General features: G+C 40.5%; 1 protein-coding gene across 4 annotated transcripts in view; it reads left to right on the forward strand.

The window, feature by feature from the left end:
* The first annotated feature begins 1167 nt into the window (after positions 1 to 1167).
* Positions 1168 to 17766, forward strand: part of Eps15 (epidermal growth factor receptor pathway substrate 15) — a 118901-nt gene continuing 102302 nt past the window's right edge. For 2 of the 4 annotated variants that reach the window (XM_069987240.1, XM_069987243.1), the window contains exon 1: positions 1168 to 1292. In XM_069987240.1, coding sequence (XP_069843341.1) covers positions 1260 to 1292 — 33 coding nt within the window. In that variant the 5' untranslated portion in view covers positions 1168 to 1259. The remainder of the gene's footprint in view (positions 1293 to 17766) is intronic. The other 2 variants (XM_069987241.1, XM_069987242.1) reach the window with 1 other exon arrangement.

The raw sequence follows: 17766 nt of genomic DNA on the forward strand, positions 1-17766 counted from the left end.
ACTCTACTACTAAGCCACATTGCAACTGAGAGTACATTTCTTTTTGGACAATGTCATCCCTTCTCTTGCTCTCTCCCAGTTTTTCCCTCCCATTCCTAGAAGACTTCTTGAAGTAGGTAACATATAAACAGAGCCTTTGCAGATGAAAATTTCAAGTAATTGGCTGGTTATTCAAATTGAGGGTGGCAGCATGAGAAAGTATTTAGGCTGTGTTACGTTTAATATGGGAGGAAATGAGATCTGAGAATAAAGCAGATATATTTATAACAGTCTTTATCATTGAGGAGCTCTTAGTCTCGGGGAGTAGACAAGTGTCATTGATCATTAGGAGGATGGCTTTATAAGATAAAGAAAGGTTAAAAAGGAGAGTGTGTAATCTGATTTGAAGAAGATGCTCTGGAAAGGAGATGATACATCAGAGAAAGAAGGAAGTTTGGGATAGAACTCAGGGTCTGTTGTACACATTCTACCACTAAAATACACCCCAACCTTCTCCCGTGCTTTTATTGAACAATCAAAAGAGGACCTGGCACCAAGCAAGGAAAGTATTCCTTCTTCCTTCCAAGTAGCTTTCAGCTCCGAAAAGAAGTGACTTTTAAAGCCTTCTTTTCCGAGATATAAAAGCAGCTGGATGAATTGTAAGAAACTTATTTTTGACTCCACTTCCTCATCTGTAGACTTTTTGTTTCAGTTCCTTCCTTCATACAATTCAAAAGTAAAGCTTCTAGTCTGAAGCCTGGCACACAGATAAAGCTCTGTTACTATTTGTTATTATTATTTCATTTAGTCCTCACAAACCACCTGGATCTTGGGCAAAATTTCCTTGCCCCCTCCTACCCTCTCCCCCCCACCCCTTTTATTTTTCCCAGAATCAGAAGCGGAAAAGTAGGTGGGTGAACCACCTTAAAAGTACACACAGGACAATCTGGAGCCGATGCCCGTCCTATTTAATTTAATATCCGTGCCGGGTTTTCTTCTGCGCGTCCTAGGACCAGACTCTGGTCCGGAGGCCTTAAGTCCGGTGCCAGGGTTTAGGCTCCGCCCCGGCCTGTCGGGGCCGGCCGGCGAGCGGGCGGGCCCCCACGGGGCGGGGCGGGGCGGCGTGCCGAGGGAAGTTGTCGAAGTTGGGAGAGACGCCCGCCCGCCCGCCCGCCCGCCCTCCCGCCGGGCCTCGCCCACGGCCGCTCCCTCCGCCTCCTCCCCGCCCGGAGCCTGGGTCGCCCGTCCTTCCTTCCCCTCCCGTGCATGATGGAAACACCATGGCTGCGGCTGCCCCGCTCTCCCTGACACAGGTAACTCCGCCCGCCGGGCTGGGCCGGCCGGTGTCCCTCACCCCCCGCCCCCGGGCCCACCCTCGCCGCCCTCGGCCTCCCTCCCCCGCCGGGTCGCCGTGCCGGGGCCGGGCGGCCGGCGTGCCCGAGCGAGGGAGCGGGCGGACCGGGGAGCGTGTGACTGCGGGCCCCGGCCGGAGCTCCGCCGCCGCGGCCGCCCGGCCCGGCCCCGCCCCGCGCCGCCCGCCCGCCCCGACGCCCCAGGCCCCCGCCGGCTCCCGTCCCTTCCCCTCTCACCGGCCCGGGAAGTTTCTCCTGCCAGGCCCCGGCGCCCGCCAGGTGCGCTCCTGTTGAGCTCGCGCGGGGGTCGCGCGAGGCTGGTCCGGGGCAGGGCGGGAGGGTCCCCGACGGGGTTGTTTCCGTCGTGAGGCGTCCGGGGAGCTCCCCTCCCCTCCCCGACCTTCACCCCCCTCCCCCGCCGGACGACTTTCGGCCCTCCCTCCCCCGGGGGTCCCCTGAGCCAGCAGCCTCCTTCCAAGGAAGTCTCCCCAGGTAGAGTGAGACTTGGCTTCCCCGGTCGCTCGGGTTCACTTCGGGGTCAGACTCTCCTCCTCCATTCAGATTTTTCCCAACTCAACGCTTACTTCTTCCACCCAGGGAGGGGCTCTCGCCTAGTCGCTGTCCCAGCGGATCTCAGGGACGCATCTTTCAGCAGGTGCGGCCGTCTGGCGAGGCTTGGTGCTGGGAACGTCCAGGGGTGATCAGTTGGTCCTCGGAGAATCCTCGCCAAAAGCTTCTCAAGTTCTTTCTCCTCTTGCCCTTTTGCTTCCTTTAGAGCCCAGTTCTGGTGCCTTCCAGAAAAGCCCTAAACTTTCCCTCTGTGAGCCCGCTTCCTCCCACTCTCAGCTGGAAAGCCTCGTCGTGGGCTCTCCACGATGTCTGGGATGATGAGGTGCCACACATCTGGCCAGTTCCTCCCACGTCCCTCATTCCAGCCTCCAGGTCTGAGCTTGTTCGCTGCACAGCGGATGGCCCGGTACCCCTTGACCCGGGCCCACCTCAGCCTTCCTGCTTTGTAATATCTCCCTCTCCCCAGGACTAAATTTGTTGGATGATTTTGGACTAAGGGTCCCATTGGAGTGGGACATGCATTTGGGCATCATTTTGGCATGAAAAGTCATTTTCCCAGCAAAAGAAGCCTTTTCTCCATGTATATGTGCTTTTTCTGTATGTGTACACAGGTGCACATATCTCTATATCTGTCTGTTTATCTGTCTATCCATCCATCCATGACCCAGGTCCCATAACTGATTCAGCTTGCAGAAATTCGATATTGATGATATTTTCTTTCCTTCCTTCCTTCCTTCCTTCCTTCCTTCCTTCCTTCCTTCCTTCCTTCCTTTCTTTCTTTCTTTCTTTCTTTCTTTCTTTCTTTCTTTCTTTCTTTCTTTCTTTCTTTCTTTCTTTCTTTCTTTCTTTCTTTCTTTCTTTCTTTGCCAGTCCTGGGGCTTGAACTCAGGGCCTGGCACTGCCCCTGAGTTTCTTTTGCTCCAGGCTAGCATCATACCACTTGAGCCACAGCACCACTTCCAGCCTTTTCTGGTGCTGAGGAGTTAGACCCAGGGCTTCATGCATGCTAGACAAGCACTCTACCACTAAGCTACATTCCTAGCCTGATGATATTGTTTCTGCCATCAGATAACATGGCATATATGAGGGTTTAACATAGTCGTCAGTCTATTTGGAAGGTTTCTTCTGAAACTCAAATTTGAGTAATGGAAATATTGACTTTTGGGTGTTCACTTTCTGTGAGTCTAGCTATAGTGATTCTCCTTAAAGAAAATCCCTGTTGGCTGGCTGCTGTTTCTGGCTCTGTTGGCTAATTCTGGCAGTTTTCCCCTCCAAAAGATTTTGTTCTCTTGAAGACTTCTGTAGAATTTCCTCTCAGTTGTAGGCCTACTTTTTTTTCTCCCTAGGTAATACTGTGTTTTAAGTTTCTGTTTACTTTCATTCATTCTTGGAGATTTACTTCAGGTTCTATTTTATAGTCACTTAAATAAATTATGTATATTTGGTGGTTATATGTTTAGGTTATTAACATGTATCCAGAGTAAATAGTGTATCAGTAAGGAAGTAGTGTTGTTTGAGAGAAGGTTCTATATTAATTTGTATTGAAAATTCAAATAAGTAAATTAAGAATGTTTTGACTTTAAGAGGCCATGAGATTGTAGTGTAATGCCATAGGAGAAAAGAACCTAATTGTTAATAATTCCTAATGTATTTCCTTCTTTCAAAATGTAAATTTGTGGTTTTTAAATTTAGTTTTAATTAAAAAAAATAAATTAACTTTAATTTTTTTAACCTTCTTGAGTCCAATAAACTCAGATAACAGCTCAGCTCAGTATTACATTCATTATTGGTTTTTATGTCACTTTCTGTTTCTCCTCCCACTTTTTCAACACACATACACACACACTCACACTTAGATTTAGGCCTACTTAAGTGAGAGACCTTTGAGAGTAGGGACTTTTTTCTTCTTCTAAGGGATGGGGAGGGATGTGGGGCATTGGCAGTGGTGATCTAGCTATGTTTTCCTTGGAACCCTTGGGCTTAGGTTATCCTCTTGTCTCATCCAAGTTATCCTCTTGCCTCTTCCAAGTACCTGTGCCACAGTGCCCCCAGCAAGGGAAATCTTATACCTGTTAGGTTCAAGGCACTGTTCTGAGATTGTCTTTACAATTTTTTGGCCTTTGCCAATTAAACAAAACTGACATTTTAAGAAGTATATTTAAAAGATGTTTTAATTTATGCCATCCTCTTCTCTGCCTGCCAATTAATTGTCTTACTTTCCTATCATCCAAATAAATGATTGAAATTATAGAATACTAGATTAATTAAATTCCAATCCCAATCCCAATTTTTAAATTATTTATTTATTTATTTTGTCAGTTGTGGGGCCTGAACTCTGGGCCTGGGCACTGTCACTGAGCTCTTCAGCTCAAGGCTAGCACTCTACCACTTGAACCCCAGTGCCACTTCTGGCCTTTTCTGCTTAATGTGGTGCTGAGAAATCGAACCCAGGGTCTCATGCATACAAGGCAAGCATTCTACCATGGAGTCACCTTCCCAGCCCCCAATCCCAATTTTATAATAGGTATAGAATGAAGTAAAGTCTCCAGTTCTCAGTTTTCCTTTTTTTTTTTTTTTTTTTGCCAGTCCTGGGGCTTGAACTTAGGACCTGAGCACTGTCCCTGAGCTTCTTTTTTACCCAAGGCTAACACTCTACCACTTGAGACATAGCACCACTTCCGGCTTTTTCTGTTTATGTGGTGCTGAGGAATCAAACCCAAGGCTCCATGAATGCTAGTCAAGCATTCTACCACTAAGCCACATTCCTAGCCCCAATTCCCAGGTTTCTTAACTTTAAAGTTACTCAACTGATATTTATTGAGCATTCGTTATGTGATAAGAATTATTCATGTTATCAAGGATGTACTAATGAGCAAACAATAACACTTTTTTGAAGTTTGGGGACAAAAACATAGAACTTCTAATAGGGGAGTTTGAATTACTTAATCAGAATACCTTTCCAATTTAACATTCTATTTTATAGATCATATCCTATGACTTTTGGACTTTCTCAAGGTAAATTTAGTGCTGGATAATGTCATTTTTTTTGGGGGGGGGGTCCAGTCATGGGGCCTGAACTCTGGGCCTGGGCGCTGTCCCTCAGCTCTTCAGCTCAAGGCTAGTGCTCTACCACCTGAGCCACAGCACCACTTCTGGCTTTTTTCTTTTTTGCTTATGTGGTGCTAAGGAATCGAACCCAGGGTCTCATGCATGCAAGGCAAGCGCTCTACCACTGAGCCACCTTCCCAGCCCAATGTCAGTGTTTTTTAAGTTCAGGTTAGTTGATGATGTTCGTTTTTTTTTTTTCTAGTTATAGTGAAATTTGAATGGGAAAGATCTTGATACTTGCTTATAGCTACAGCTTGCAAAAAAGGCATATGTTATTTTCTTTTTTTAACTTTTCTGTTTTGTTTCTTCCTATAATGTCCAGATTCCTAATAATACTATTGTTAGCTTCTCTTTGCTTGTTACTATTTGTCAGGAATTTTAGTTAATCAGTCGATTTTACAAATAGAAGTAATAATTTACACAGGTGAGTAAATGATTTTTTGTTTTGTTTTGTTTTCTTGTCAGTCATGGGGGTAAACTCTGGGCCTGTGAGCTGTCCCTTAGCTCTTCAGCTCAAGGTTAATGCTCTACCACTTTGAGCTACAGTGCCCACTTCAGGTTTTCTGGTGGTTACTTGGAGATCAGAGTCTCATGGACTTTGCTGCCCCCGGCAGGCTTTGAACTGTGCTCCTTAGATCTTAGCCTCCTGAATAGCTAGTATTACAGTTGTGAGCCACGGGCGCCCAACTAGATCTGAGATTTTAAACTTAAGCTCTGTAGAACTAAAAAGCTGTTACACTTCCTAGTATACTAGAGGCTTGGTATAATTTTTAAAAAGCTATTAATTGGGTCTAAAGAAATTCCAGCATATAATCCAAAACAATAAATGGTATAAATATTTTTTTATTGTTTATTCATTTGTTTTGAGACAGGGTTTCCTTATATAGCTGGCATCAATTTTGAAATACTCTTGTCTCAGCCTCCCAAATATTAATGCTTTTTTCAGAGTTGCATGTGCAATATAACTGCATTTCAGAAAACTTGGAAATTGGAGGAGAAAGTTTTCCATAATTTTAGTTTCTGGTGTTTTTTAAAAAACTTTATTGGAAAAACATAATATTTGGTAATAAACATATCACCCTAGTGGTCTAACATTCATAACTGCAGATGCACAGGTCTGAGCATTACAATGTGTTTTGAGAACCAGAGAAGGGATATTTTAGTCAACATGATAGATACTTGAGTTCCTATTATGGGAAAGGCACATTAATGATATTTTTCTTTTTCTTGTTGCCTGTAATTATAATCCAGTATACTCAGGAAATCTCTAACTGTTCTCAAAAATGGTTTGGAATGTTCAGTATTTGGGAGGGGTTGCCATAGTTAAAATTAATTAGGAACAGTTGGATTTGTCCAGTAGTCTCCCAGGAATAATCTTAAGAGTGCATTCCTTTACTTTCATTCTGTTTGCAGACCAAATACTAATAACAAGAGGATTATGTAGTCGAAAAAGATTGAACATCCTTAACAGTGAATCTCCTATCTCTAGCAGTTTAATTCTAAGGGTTCAATAGAGGGTATTTTACATCCTTTTTAAAGATAAAATATAACATTGTGTGTATTTAGCTTAATAAGATTATAACTCTGAAAAACACAAGAAAATGGCTTGACAGAGATCTGGTTACTTGGAGAACTGGTAGAAAAGAATAAACAGAAAAGCAGAGCAGAGTTCATTAGGCAAATCCATATACTTGAAATTTCATTTTAAAGTATTTGAATTCTTAAGCACTTGAACCTCATCAATAAGATATACTTCCATTAAAAATTAATTAGTGTTTAACAGTGTAAGGAATATTGTAAGTTCAATGCTATAATACAGTAAGGTGGCCAAATTGTATTTAGGTAGATGATAATCTAGTTAAGTGTGTTTAGGAGAAAGACATCAAGAAAAAAAGAATTTTTGGGGAGAGATATTCAATGTCTTTAAAAATTATTTTATGTCTTTAAAAAATATTTAAGTAATTGTACAAAGGAGTTGTCATGCAACTTTTGTCTTTCTGTGCTTGATTTACTTCATTTAACATAATTTTTTCCAGGTCCTTCCATTTCTTTGCCAATGATGTAATATCTTCCTTTCTAATGGATGAGTAAAATTCTTTCTTTCTTTCTTTCTTTCTTTCTTTCTTTCTTTCTTTCTTTCTTTCTTTCTTTCTTTCTTTCTTTCTTTCTTTCTTTCTTTCTTTTTTTGGGGTGGGGGGGGTCCGGTCATGGGGCCTGAACTCTGGGCCTGGGCGCTGTCCCACAGCTTTTCAGCTCAAGGCTAGCGCTCTACCACTTGAGCCACAGCACCACTTCCAGCTTTTTTTTTTCTTTTTGCTTATGTGGTGCTGAGGAATCGAACCCAGGGCTCAGGCATGCAAGGCAAGCTCTCCACCACTGAGCCACCTTCCCAGCCCCGAGTAAAATTCTTTCTAATGGGTTAGTAAAATTCCATTGTGTATATGTGCCATGTTTTCTTGATCCATTTTCCATTGAGGGGTATCTGTGCTGATTCAATACCTTGGCTACAGTGAATAATGTTGCAGTGAACATGGTTGTGCTGGTGGCTTTAGTGTATCCTAGTTTGTAATCTTTTGGATAAATGCCCAAGAGTGTGGAATTAAGAAACAACCATTCAGTTAATAAATGGGCTAATGAGCTAAATAGAGACTTCTCTGAAGAAGAAGTAAAAATGACCAACAAGCCAGGTGCAGTGGCTCATGCTTGTAATCCTAGCTACTCAGGAGGCTAAGAGCTGCCAATCAAGGGTTCAAAGCCAGCCCAGCCAGAAAAGTGCTTGAGACTCTTATCTCCAATTAACTACCAAAAAGCCAGAAATGGAGCTGTGGCTCAAAGTGGTAGAGTGCAAGCCTTGAGTACAAAAGCTCTGGGATACCACAAAGGCCCTGAATTCAAGACACACACACACACACACACACACACACACACACACACACACACACACACACACACACACACACACACACACACACACACACACACACACACACACACACACACACACACACACACACACACACACACACACACACACACACACACACACCCTGAATTCAAGCCCGAGACACACACGCACGCACCCTGAATTCAAGCCCGAGACACACACACGCACGCACGCACACATGCACACACGCACACACGCACACACAAATGGCCAACAGACAAAGAATTGCTCAACATCGCTGGCCATAAAGGAAATGCAAATCATAGCAACAGATTCCACTGCACCCCAGTTAAAATGATCATCATCAAGAATGTAAACAATAATGAATGTTGGTGTGGATATGGGCAAAAGGGAATCCTAATACATTGTTGGTAGGAATGCAAACTTGTTCAACCACTCTGGAAAGCAGTATGGAGGGTCTTCAAAAAACTAAACACAGGACTACCATAAGGCTGGGCGCCATTGGCTCACCCCTGTAATCCTAGCTACTCAGGAGGCAGAGATCTGAGCATCATGGTTCAAAGCCAGCCTGGGCAGGAAAATCTGTGAGACTCTTATCTTCAATAAACCACTCAGAAAACCGGAAGTGGTGCTGTGGCTCAGGTGTTAGTGCACTAGCCTTGAGCTGAAGAGCTGAGGGATAGTGCCCAGGCCCAGAGTTCAAGCTCTACAACCGCAAAACAACAACAACAAAACTACCATAAGATTTTAAAAATAAAGTAATAATAGTTTTTATTTACCTTGTTGTAATAGTAAGCCTGGTTTTTTGTTTTGTTTTTTTGTTTTTTGTTTTTTTTCCTATAATCAACTGATGTAGGATTTCTTGTTTTCATTTTTTTTTCCCCCTTTGGGGTATTCTGGGATTTTTCACTCAAGGCCTTGTATTTTGTAGGCAGGTACCCTACCACTGGAACATGCCCCTGTCCTTTTGATTTAGCATTCCTTTTCTTTTTCTTTTCTTTTCTTTTCTTTTTTTCTTTTTCTTTTTTTAGTGTCAGTACCTGGCCTTGAACTCCAGCTCAGAGCTTGAACTCAAGTTCAATTGTAGAGTTACAATTTACTCACAGCTCAGGGCCCTTCCCCCCCCTCCCCCCCCCCCCCCCCATCTGGCACTGTACAACTTTAGCCACACCTCCAGTCCTATATTTTGCTGATTAAGTGTAGATGAACTTTTGTTGCCCCAGCTGGCTTTAGCCATCCTCCAGGACTTGGTCACCAGAATGCTTGGATTATGAGTGTGAGCCATTGTTACTGGTCTTTAATTGTGAAAATACCATACAGAGGGGTTACAATTACATGAGCAAGGTAATGAGTACATTTCTTATCAAGCATTGTTGCCTCCTCCTTTGTTTTCCCCTTACCATCCCTGCCCTCCTATCCACCCCCCCCCCCCCGCCCCACCCATAGTACTTTAGTGCCTTACCTCTACTACCTTTCATCATAGTACCTATCAGTCCAGAAACTTAGAGTCATGGTCTCACTTTGAATAGTTCATTTCTCTTTCCTATCAACAGAGGACTGTAACATTATGTGGATGCTCATTTTGATGACTACACTCCCCTCCCACTCCCCCCCCCCCCATTTTTGTTTTTGTTTTTGAGACTGGGTCTCACAATTTGCTTAGGCTGGCCTGGAATTTCCTATGTAATCCAGGCTGACCTCAAGCTTAAAGATTCTTCTGTGTCTGCCTCCTGAGTGCTGCAATTACAGAGTGTACCACCACACCCAGCATATCTCATTTTAAACATTCTCATCTTTAGGTTTAGTAAAATTAGTCAGAGGAATGATAATAGTTTTTATAATTGGTTTGGATAATTCAGGTAGAGAATTTATAATTTTGTGTCCTTTATAATTTACAAAGTATTTTATGCTCTTTAATTATTGTTATCATTTAAAATAGGAGGATACTAAGGCTTATAATTTCGAACTTGAGTTTTATAGTGAGAAGTAAGAGAGAAAGTTTAAATCCACATTTGGAAAAAAAATTGTGAAAAGTCTTCTTGCTATAGACCCTCATCAGTGGCAGCCATTTTGCCAGGTTCTTATATGATTGTCTACATAGTCTGTGTATATATATGTTTTATTTTGAGAAAGCTACTTACTGTTTTACAATTTGTTCTTACTATTTTTATATCATCTGATCTAGAAAGCTGTGCAATGTCAGCACACGTAGATGCCCTTCGTTTTAAGATATATCAGGGCAATTTGTGTATGAATGTATTTAATTTTTTAAACTAATTACCTGATGATGGACAGTTACTATTGTTCACAATCTTTTATTATAAGTAACACTGAAGTGAACATTCTTCTTTATTTTATTTTATTTTTTTGCTCATCCTGAGGCTTGAACTCAAGGTTTGGGCACTGTCCCTGAGCTTCTTTTGCTCACGGCTCACTCTACCACTTAAGCCACAGCACCACTTCCAGCCTTTTCTGTTTATGTGGTACTGAGGAATCCAACCCAGGGCTTCATGCTTGCTAGGTAAGCACTCTACCACTGAGCCACATTCCCAGCCTGAAGTGAATATTTTTTTACATACATGTATGTTTATATGTGGACTAGTTTTTAGTGGGTGTGATTGTTGGGTCAGAGGATATTTTTTTTTTTTTTTTTTTGTCGGTCGTGGGGCTTGAACTCTGGGCCTGGGCGCTGTCCCTCAGCTCTTCAGCTCAAGGCGAGCGCTCTACCACTTGAGCTACAGCGCCACTTCCGGTTTTCTGGTGGTTTATTGGAGATACGAGTCTCACGGTCTCTCCTGCCCGGGCTGGCTTTGAACGCGATCCTCAGATCTCAGCCTCCTGAGTAGCTAGGATTACAGGCGTGAGCCACCAGCGCCCGGCTCAGAGGATATTTTTAATGTTAATTTGTATTGAGAAATGTACCAGCAGTGGTGTTTGAGAGTTCTTCCATAGCCTTATCAATATAGTATAAGTTTTTTTGGGGTGGGTCCTTGGCTTGAACTCAAGGCCTGGGCACTATCCTTGAACTTCTTTTGCTCAAGGCTAGCACTCTACCACATTAGCCACAGAGCCAGTTCCTATAAAATTTTTGATCATTGTCAAAATGACATATAAAATGGTATTTTATTATCATTTCTTTAATTATGGTATGATTGAGCTCATTTCCCTTAGCTCTTTGTATTTTCTGTTTTTTACTATTTTTTTTTTTTTTTTGCAGAATACTTATTTGGCTCCCTGAACAAGTAATGTACTGTTTATCAAAACAAATATGAGAAACTAGAAATAACTTTTTGGTGGTAGACAAAGGGGTGGGCATAGGAATGAAGGAAGGGTGAGCAAATATCATTATATTCAATGTACCTTATATAAAAAATGAACTGAAAAATGAAATGTAACTTGAGGGTAGGGATGGGAGGGAGCAAAATGGGTGGGAAGGAAGGAAGGGGTGACATTAACCAAGAAGCATTATACGCATAATCTGATTTATGGAATTGTAATCCCTTTGTACAACTACTTAATAATAATTTTTTTTTTTTTGGGTCCGGTCATGGAGCCTGAACTCTGGGCCTGGGCACTGTCCCTCAGCTCTTCAGCTCAAGGCTAGCGCTCTACCACTTGAGCCACAGTGCCACTTCCAGCTTTTTTCTTTTTGCTTATGTGGTGCTGAGGAATTGAACCCAGGGCCTCATGCATGCAAGGCAAGCACTCTACCACTGAGCCACCTTCCTAGCCCTTAATAATAATTTTTAAAAAAGGAAAAATGCCTATTTGGTACTTGTGTGTGACTTTCTGTTTGACTTTGGTCATCTTTCTGACTGACTTTTATTTTTTAAAATTTGTTTGTGGTACTTGAGTTTGAAATCAGGCCTCATACTTGCTGGGCAGGTGCTTTCTACTTGAGCCATACCCCTTGCCCTTTTTTTTTTTTTTTTTTTACTATTTTGGGAATAAGATCTCATTTTTTAAAATCCATGTTGGGCTGGGCTATGATTCTCCTATTTATGCATAACTGAGATGACAGGCATGTATCACTATACCCAGTAGTGGGTTCTCACTAACTTTTTCCCCCAGCTGGCCTTGAACTACTGTGTTCCTGATTTATGCCTCCTGAGGAGCTGGGATTACAAGTATGAGTCACTTTCCCTGGCTTTCTTTGCAAAATTGTTTGCAAATATTTTTCTCTTAATTTTTTTGGCATTTATACTATGTATAAATATTTAAGTTTTACATTTTTAAAATTCATACTGTTTTCTGTTAGAGCTTCTGCCAAATTTAGATTAAAAAAAATTTTTTTTGGCATTGCTGGGGATGGCACCCAGGGCCTTCATTGTGCTAGGCAAGCACTTTACCATTTAGCTATACCCTTAGTCCCAAATTTAGTTTTTTTTTTTTCCCCCTTTTTTTTGGTGGTAAGGTTTCACTACTCAGTCTAGGCTGATCTAAAACCCACCATGTAGTCCAGGCTGGCCTTGAGCTCATGATAGTCCAGGCTGGCCTTGAGCTCATGATCCTTCTATCTCAGCCTCCCATCATACCCAGCTCTATATCTAGATGTTTACATTTCAGGAGCATAGGCAGAATAATATATAAGAGATTCCTATTCTGTCTCTACTAGCTCTAATCTAGTAGAGACAGAACTTGGGCACATTGCTTGATCTGTGGGGCTCAGTTGTTCATGTATGTGATAGAAATAAATTATGACCACTTAGGTGTGTTGTGATGTTCTAATTACAGAATGAACTGATCAATGCATTTAAGAAAAAGTAAATGTGGCTCTCAGCAAATATTTTCTTTAGCCCTTCCTGTAGTTTCCTAATTTGTTAATAGTCTCATTTCATACCCTGTATCATATACTGTGCTTTTCTTTTACATAACTGTGAACTTTGAGAATTTTGTACAAAAGTAAGAAGTGAGATAGAAGAAACTTTTGTTATATTAAATAATGCTTCCAGTATGGAAATACAAAACAAACTTATTTTTGTGTGGTTCAAATATATAAAGAAAACCAAGCTTAATTTTCTTCCCTTAAATCTGTGGATTTTACAGTGAGAATTTAATAGTACCAGTAGTCTCCCATTTGAAGGTATAACATTGCTTATTTCTTGATAAATCTATAGTAAAAATCCAGACTGTGGCCCAAAATGCTGGGACAAGAGCATTATTTTTTAGGGTTTGGGACAGAGAATGTTTTCAACCTTGGCACTGGTGACATTTTGGACCAAATAATTCTTGATTTCTTTTTGTTTGTTTGTTTTTGTTTTTCAGACAAGGTTTTACTATGTAGCCCAGGCTGGCCTTGAACTTGTAATCCTCTTGCTCAGTCTCCTGAGTGCTAAGATAAGGTGTGTACCACCATAACCAACTTGTCTGAATCATTAGTGTGAGAGGCTGTTCAGTGGGGGCTCTGTTGCAGTGTTCTTATCCATGTGGTGCTGGTAACACTATTCTCAGTTATGGCAATAAAACATAATCTCCAGAAATTGCCACATGCTTCCTGGGGTTATGTTTATAAGCCTTAAACTTTCCATGAGCCATGATTATTATGTATAGATGTTGAGTTTAAAAAAACTTAAATAAGGCACCCTGAAATCATGAGCTTAATTTTATGTGATTTCTGTTTCTTGTTTTATATTAGTAGTGAAACAATTCTGTCCAGTGTGTTAAGGATTAATGACAGGGTCCTAAAAGGAAAGAAATCATTCTTATGCTACTGTTGTTGAGGATGAGGACTGATTTTCTTAAAACCCTAATAAGTACTATATCTTTTTAGCTGATTTAGATGTGTTATTTTACTTTATAATTTTTCTATAAGTAGGAATCAGTCTTCTATTATTTCTTACTTGGAGTTATAAGTGGTAGAGTTAAATTTGAGTATGGCACATGTATTCCCCAAGCCTATTGTTGTGCAATAAGTAGTTATTGACAATATTCCAGTCAAAATGAGCATCCACATAATGTTACAGTTCTCTATTGATATGAAAGGGAAATGAACTATTCAAAGTGAGACCATGACACTAAGTTTCTGGACTGATAGGTACTGTGATGAAAGATAGTAAAGGTAAGGCACTAAAGTACTATGGGTGGGGGTGGGGGGTGGGTGGGTGGGAAAGATGGGAGGGCAGGGATGGTAAGGGGAAACAAAGGAGGAGGCAACAATGCTTGATAAGAAATGTACTCATTACCTTGCTCATGTAATTGTAACCCCTCTACATTATTTTCACAATAAAACTTATTAATAAAAAAAAGTACTATGGGTATGACTTCATTTTGATGATACTTTTGGTGATAATTTAAATTTTAAATTATTATAGTTTTCAAGATAATGTAGATTATATTTTTATGTTGTATTTAAAAGGCACATTAGTTCAGTATAGCTTGCTTACCTAGGATGTATGAAGTCATTTGTTTGATATCCCCAGCACAAAAGAAAAAAAAGACCACACAAAAGCATTTGATTCAAGTAAAATTGTGTACTTGTGAATAGAGTCTAACTGTGAATTTAATGAACCTTTTCCTTTCTTTTTGTTTGGGGGGGGAGGGGCTTGAACTCAGGGCCTGGACACTGTTCCTGAGCCACTTTTGCTAAGGCTAGCACTCTACCACTTGAGCAATAGCCACTTCCAGCTCTTTCTGTTTATGTGGTACTGAGGAATTTAACCCAGGGCTTCAATGCATGCTAGTCAAGCACTCTACCACTAAGCCATATTCCCAGACCATAATAAACCATTTCTAACTTGAGTTTCAGACACTGGGAGCCTCTTTCCAACAAGAAGTTTATCTTTGTATCTGGACACTGGAGGCTCACTCCTATAATTTTAGCTACTCAGGAGGCTGAGATCTGGAGGATGGTAATTTGAAGCCAACCAGGCAGAAAAGCTTTTTTATTGTGAAAATACCGTACAGAGAGGTTACAATTACATGAGCAAGGTATTGAGTACATTTCTTATCAAGCATTGTTGCCTCCTCCTTTGTTTTTCCCTTACCATCCCTGCCCTCCCAACTCCATAACTACACTCCCCCTCCCCCCCCCCCAGACTCTTATATCCAGTTAACCAATAAAAAGTGGAAGTGAGGGTATGGCTCAAGTGGTAGAACACCAGCCTTGAGCGAAAAGCCTAATAAGAACACAAAGCTCTGAGTTTTATGCCCCAGTGTCAGTCTCCTATTCCAAAATAGTATGCACAATATTTTGTGTACTTTTTGCTTTGGCAGCATATTAAGATGCTCATCCTAGGAGTACTAAGACATTTCAAATAGTGAGAAAGTCAATAGATTTATTTTTTGAATTTATTTTTGAATCCTGAATGAATTCTGACTCTGCCCTTTGTTCCATCTCTATGTGACCATAATTTACTTAAACTGTTTTAAGCTTCCATTTCCTTATGTATATATTATTGGCTCTATCTACAGATTCAAACAACTGTAGATAAAAAATAATTCCCTTATTATTTTCTGTACAATACAATGTAACAAATATATAGTATTTACATTAGATATAAGTAATCTAGAGATGATTTAAAGTATATATGAGGATGTGCAGAGATACTGCATCATTTTATAAAATCTGTGGATTCCAGAACCAATCTCACCAGGAAAAACAGTGTTTGAATATAGGCGACATTCAGTACATATTATTGCCTTTATTCACTATATTTGTATGCAGATTTCATATAAATTTTCCTTTAACTTTTTTCCTTTAATTTTTCATTTAAATTATTCATTAAAGAAAACTGGGAACAATGAAGAAAAATAGCAATAAGATAGATCATGATCACATGTTTTGATTTTAATGCTTTTGATCTTTTTATGTTTTAAAATGTGATTGTAATCTCATTCACATACATACAGATATGTTTATTTTTTATATTGTTTTAATTTAACGTACATAGGTATATTCCTACATGGTCTTCATAAAGACCTTTTTCATAACTTTGGCATATGTTCATTGATTGGGTGTATATATATACATATATATGTATATGTATATATATGTATATGTATACATGTATATATATGTATACACCAATTATAATCAATACAATTGAAAATAACCTTTGATATACCCCTTGCTGAATTCTCTTCTGTAGTTATATGTAGTATTTACTATGTAACTTAATTTTTAACGTATATCCTTGAGTTTTAAAATTATACTTGAGCCGGGCGCCAGTGGCTCATGCCTGTAATCCTAGCTGAAGAGGCTGAGATCTGAGAATCACGGTTCAAAACCAGCCTGGGCAGGAAAGTCCAATAAAAACCACCAGAAAACCGGAAGTGGCACTAGCCTTGAGCTGTAAGAGCTGAGGGACAGTGTTCAGGCCCAGAGTTCAAGCCCCACGACTGACAAAAAAATAAAATAAAATAAAATAAAAATAAAATTAAACTTGAGTGATTTTATTTTAGTTTATGTTTTTAAAATCTTGACGGCAACAGCAATAATTAGCTTAGGAGCAATAATATCAAATGTACTATTTTGAAGGAATTAATTTATTGGATTACAAAGGCTGAGTGCTAGTGCTAGTGGCTCAGGCTTATAATCCTAGCTACACAGAAGGCTGAGACTGAGGAGTGGTTCAAAGCCAGCCTAGGCAGGAAAGTCCATGAGGCTCTTACCACCAATTAACCACCAAAAAGCCAGAATGAGAGCTGTGACTCTTAAGTGGTTAAGTGTAAGCCCTAAGCAAAAAAGCTTAGGAACAGTGCCTAGGCCTTGTGTTCAAACCCCAGTACTGGCATGAAAGGAAGAGAGACAGAGACAGAAATTGGCATAAAAAGTAGTGAGTTTGAAAAAGATGAAGGCCTGGGAATGTGGCTTAGTGGTAGAGTGCTTGCCTACCATGCATGAAATCCTGAGTTTGATTCTTCAGTACCACCACATAAACAGAAAATGCTACAAGGGGTGCTCTGGTTCAAGTTGTAGAGTGCTATCCCTGAAGCAAAAGAAGCTCAGTGACAATGCCAAGGTCCTGATTTCAAGCCCTAGGACTGGCAAAAAAAGAAGAAGAAGAAAAAGATGAAACTATTTCAGTTTGTATATGGTGCTCATCTTTCTCTGTAGTCTGGGCTGCTTTTGGCCTTAGTCTGTTCTCTACATAATTCTCCTCTTCCTACCTCCTGGCACACTTTTATACATGGTCTTGTAAGATCTGGGGGTGGATTCTGGACCATCTGGCACTTAAGAACAGTTCAGAATGTAATTCTCTTGTCTCTACTTTGAGCCATACTTGAAATGTCCTGGTTTATCTCCATGTTTAGCAAGTTTTCTTCGTTTCCATATCCTCACAGCTTTTTATGACTAATTGCTTTCTTAGCACAGGAATTTTGATATTGGTGTTCATAGAAGTCTAGGATGGACAGAAGTTCCCAACTGCCTTAAATATCAAGTCTCTAGGAATACATTCCCATCTTTATTTTCTTTGTGTCTCTAGAGAAGGCATCTTTTGCTCAAAAGGAAATGGGAAAAAATAGTTGCATAGTCACCATGGTTCTTTGGAGGACCAAGGAAATCCCCTTCTGAGTTCCTTTAATACAATAAAACTCAATCCAGTACCTTGAAGGAGAGATGCTTCCAACACCTTAAGGATAAAGTTTAATAAATATTCATTGATCTCATAGGAAGGTGTCTAACCCTTTTATCACTGAAATTCCTGGCCAGCTTGGGTGTCTAACAATTATGTAGGCACCTTTATTTTGTTTGGGTTTTTTTTTTTTTAACTGTATTTTTTTTGTCTTTTCTTTTTTGGTACTGGGGATCGAACCCAGGACGTTGCACTTGCTAGGCAAGCGCTTTGCCACTGAGCTACATCCCAGCCCTGTAGGCACCTTTAAAACAAAGATAGTGGGAATAAAAATTGT

This window comes from Dipodomys merriami, unplaced genomic scaffold, assembly GCF_024711535.1.
Source record: "Dipodomys merriami isolate MVZ:Mamm:240054 unplaced genomic scaffold, mDipMer1.0.p SCAF_34, whole genome shotgun sequence".
In the NCBI taxonomy this organism is placed as follows: domain Eukaryota; kingdom Metazoa; phylum Chordata; class Mammalia; order Rodentia; family Heteromyidae; genus Dipodomys; species Dipodomys merriami.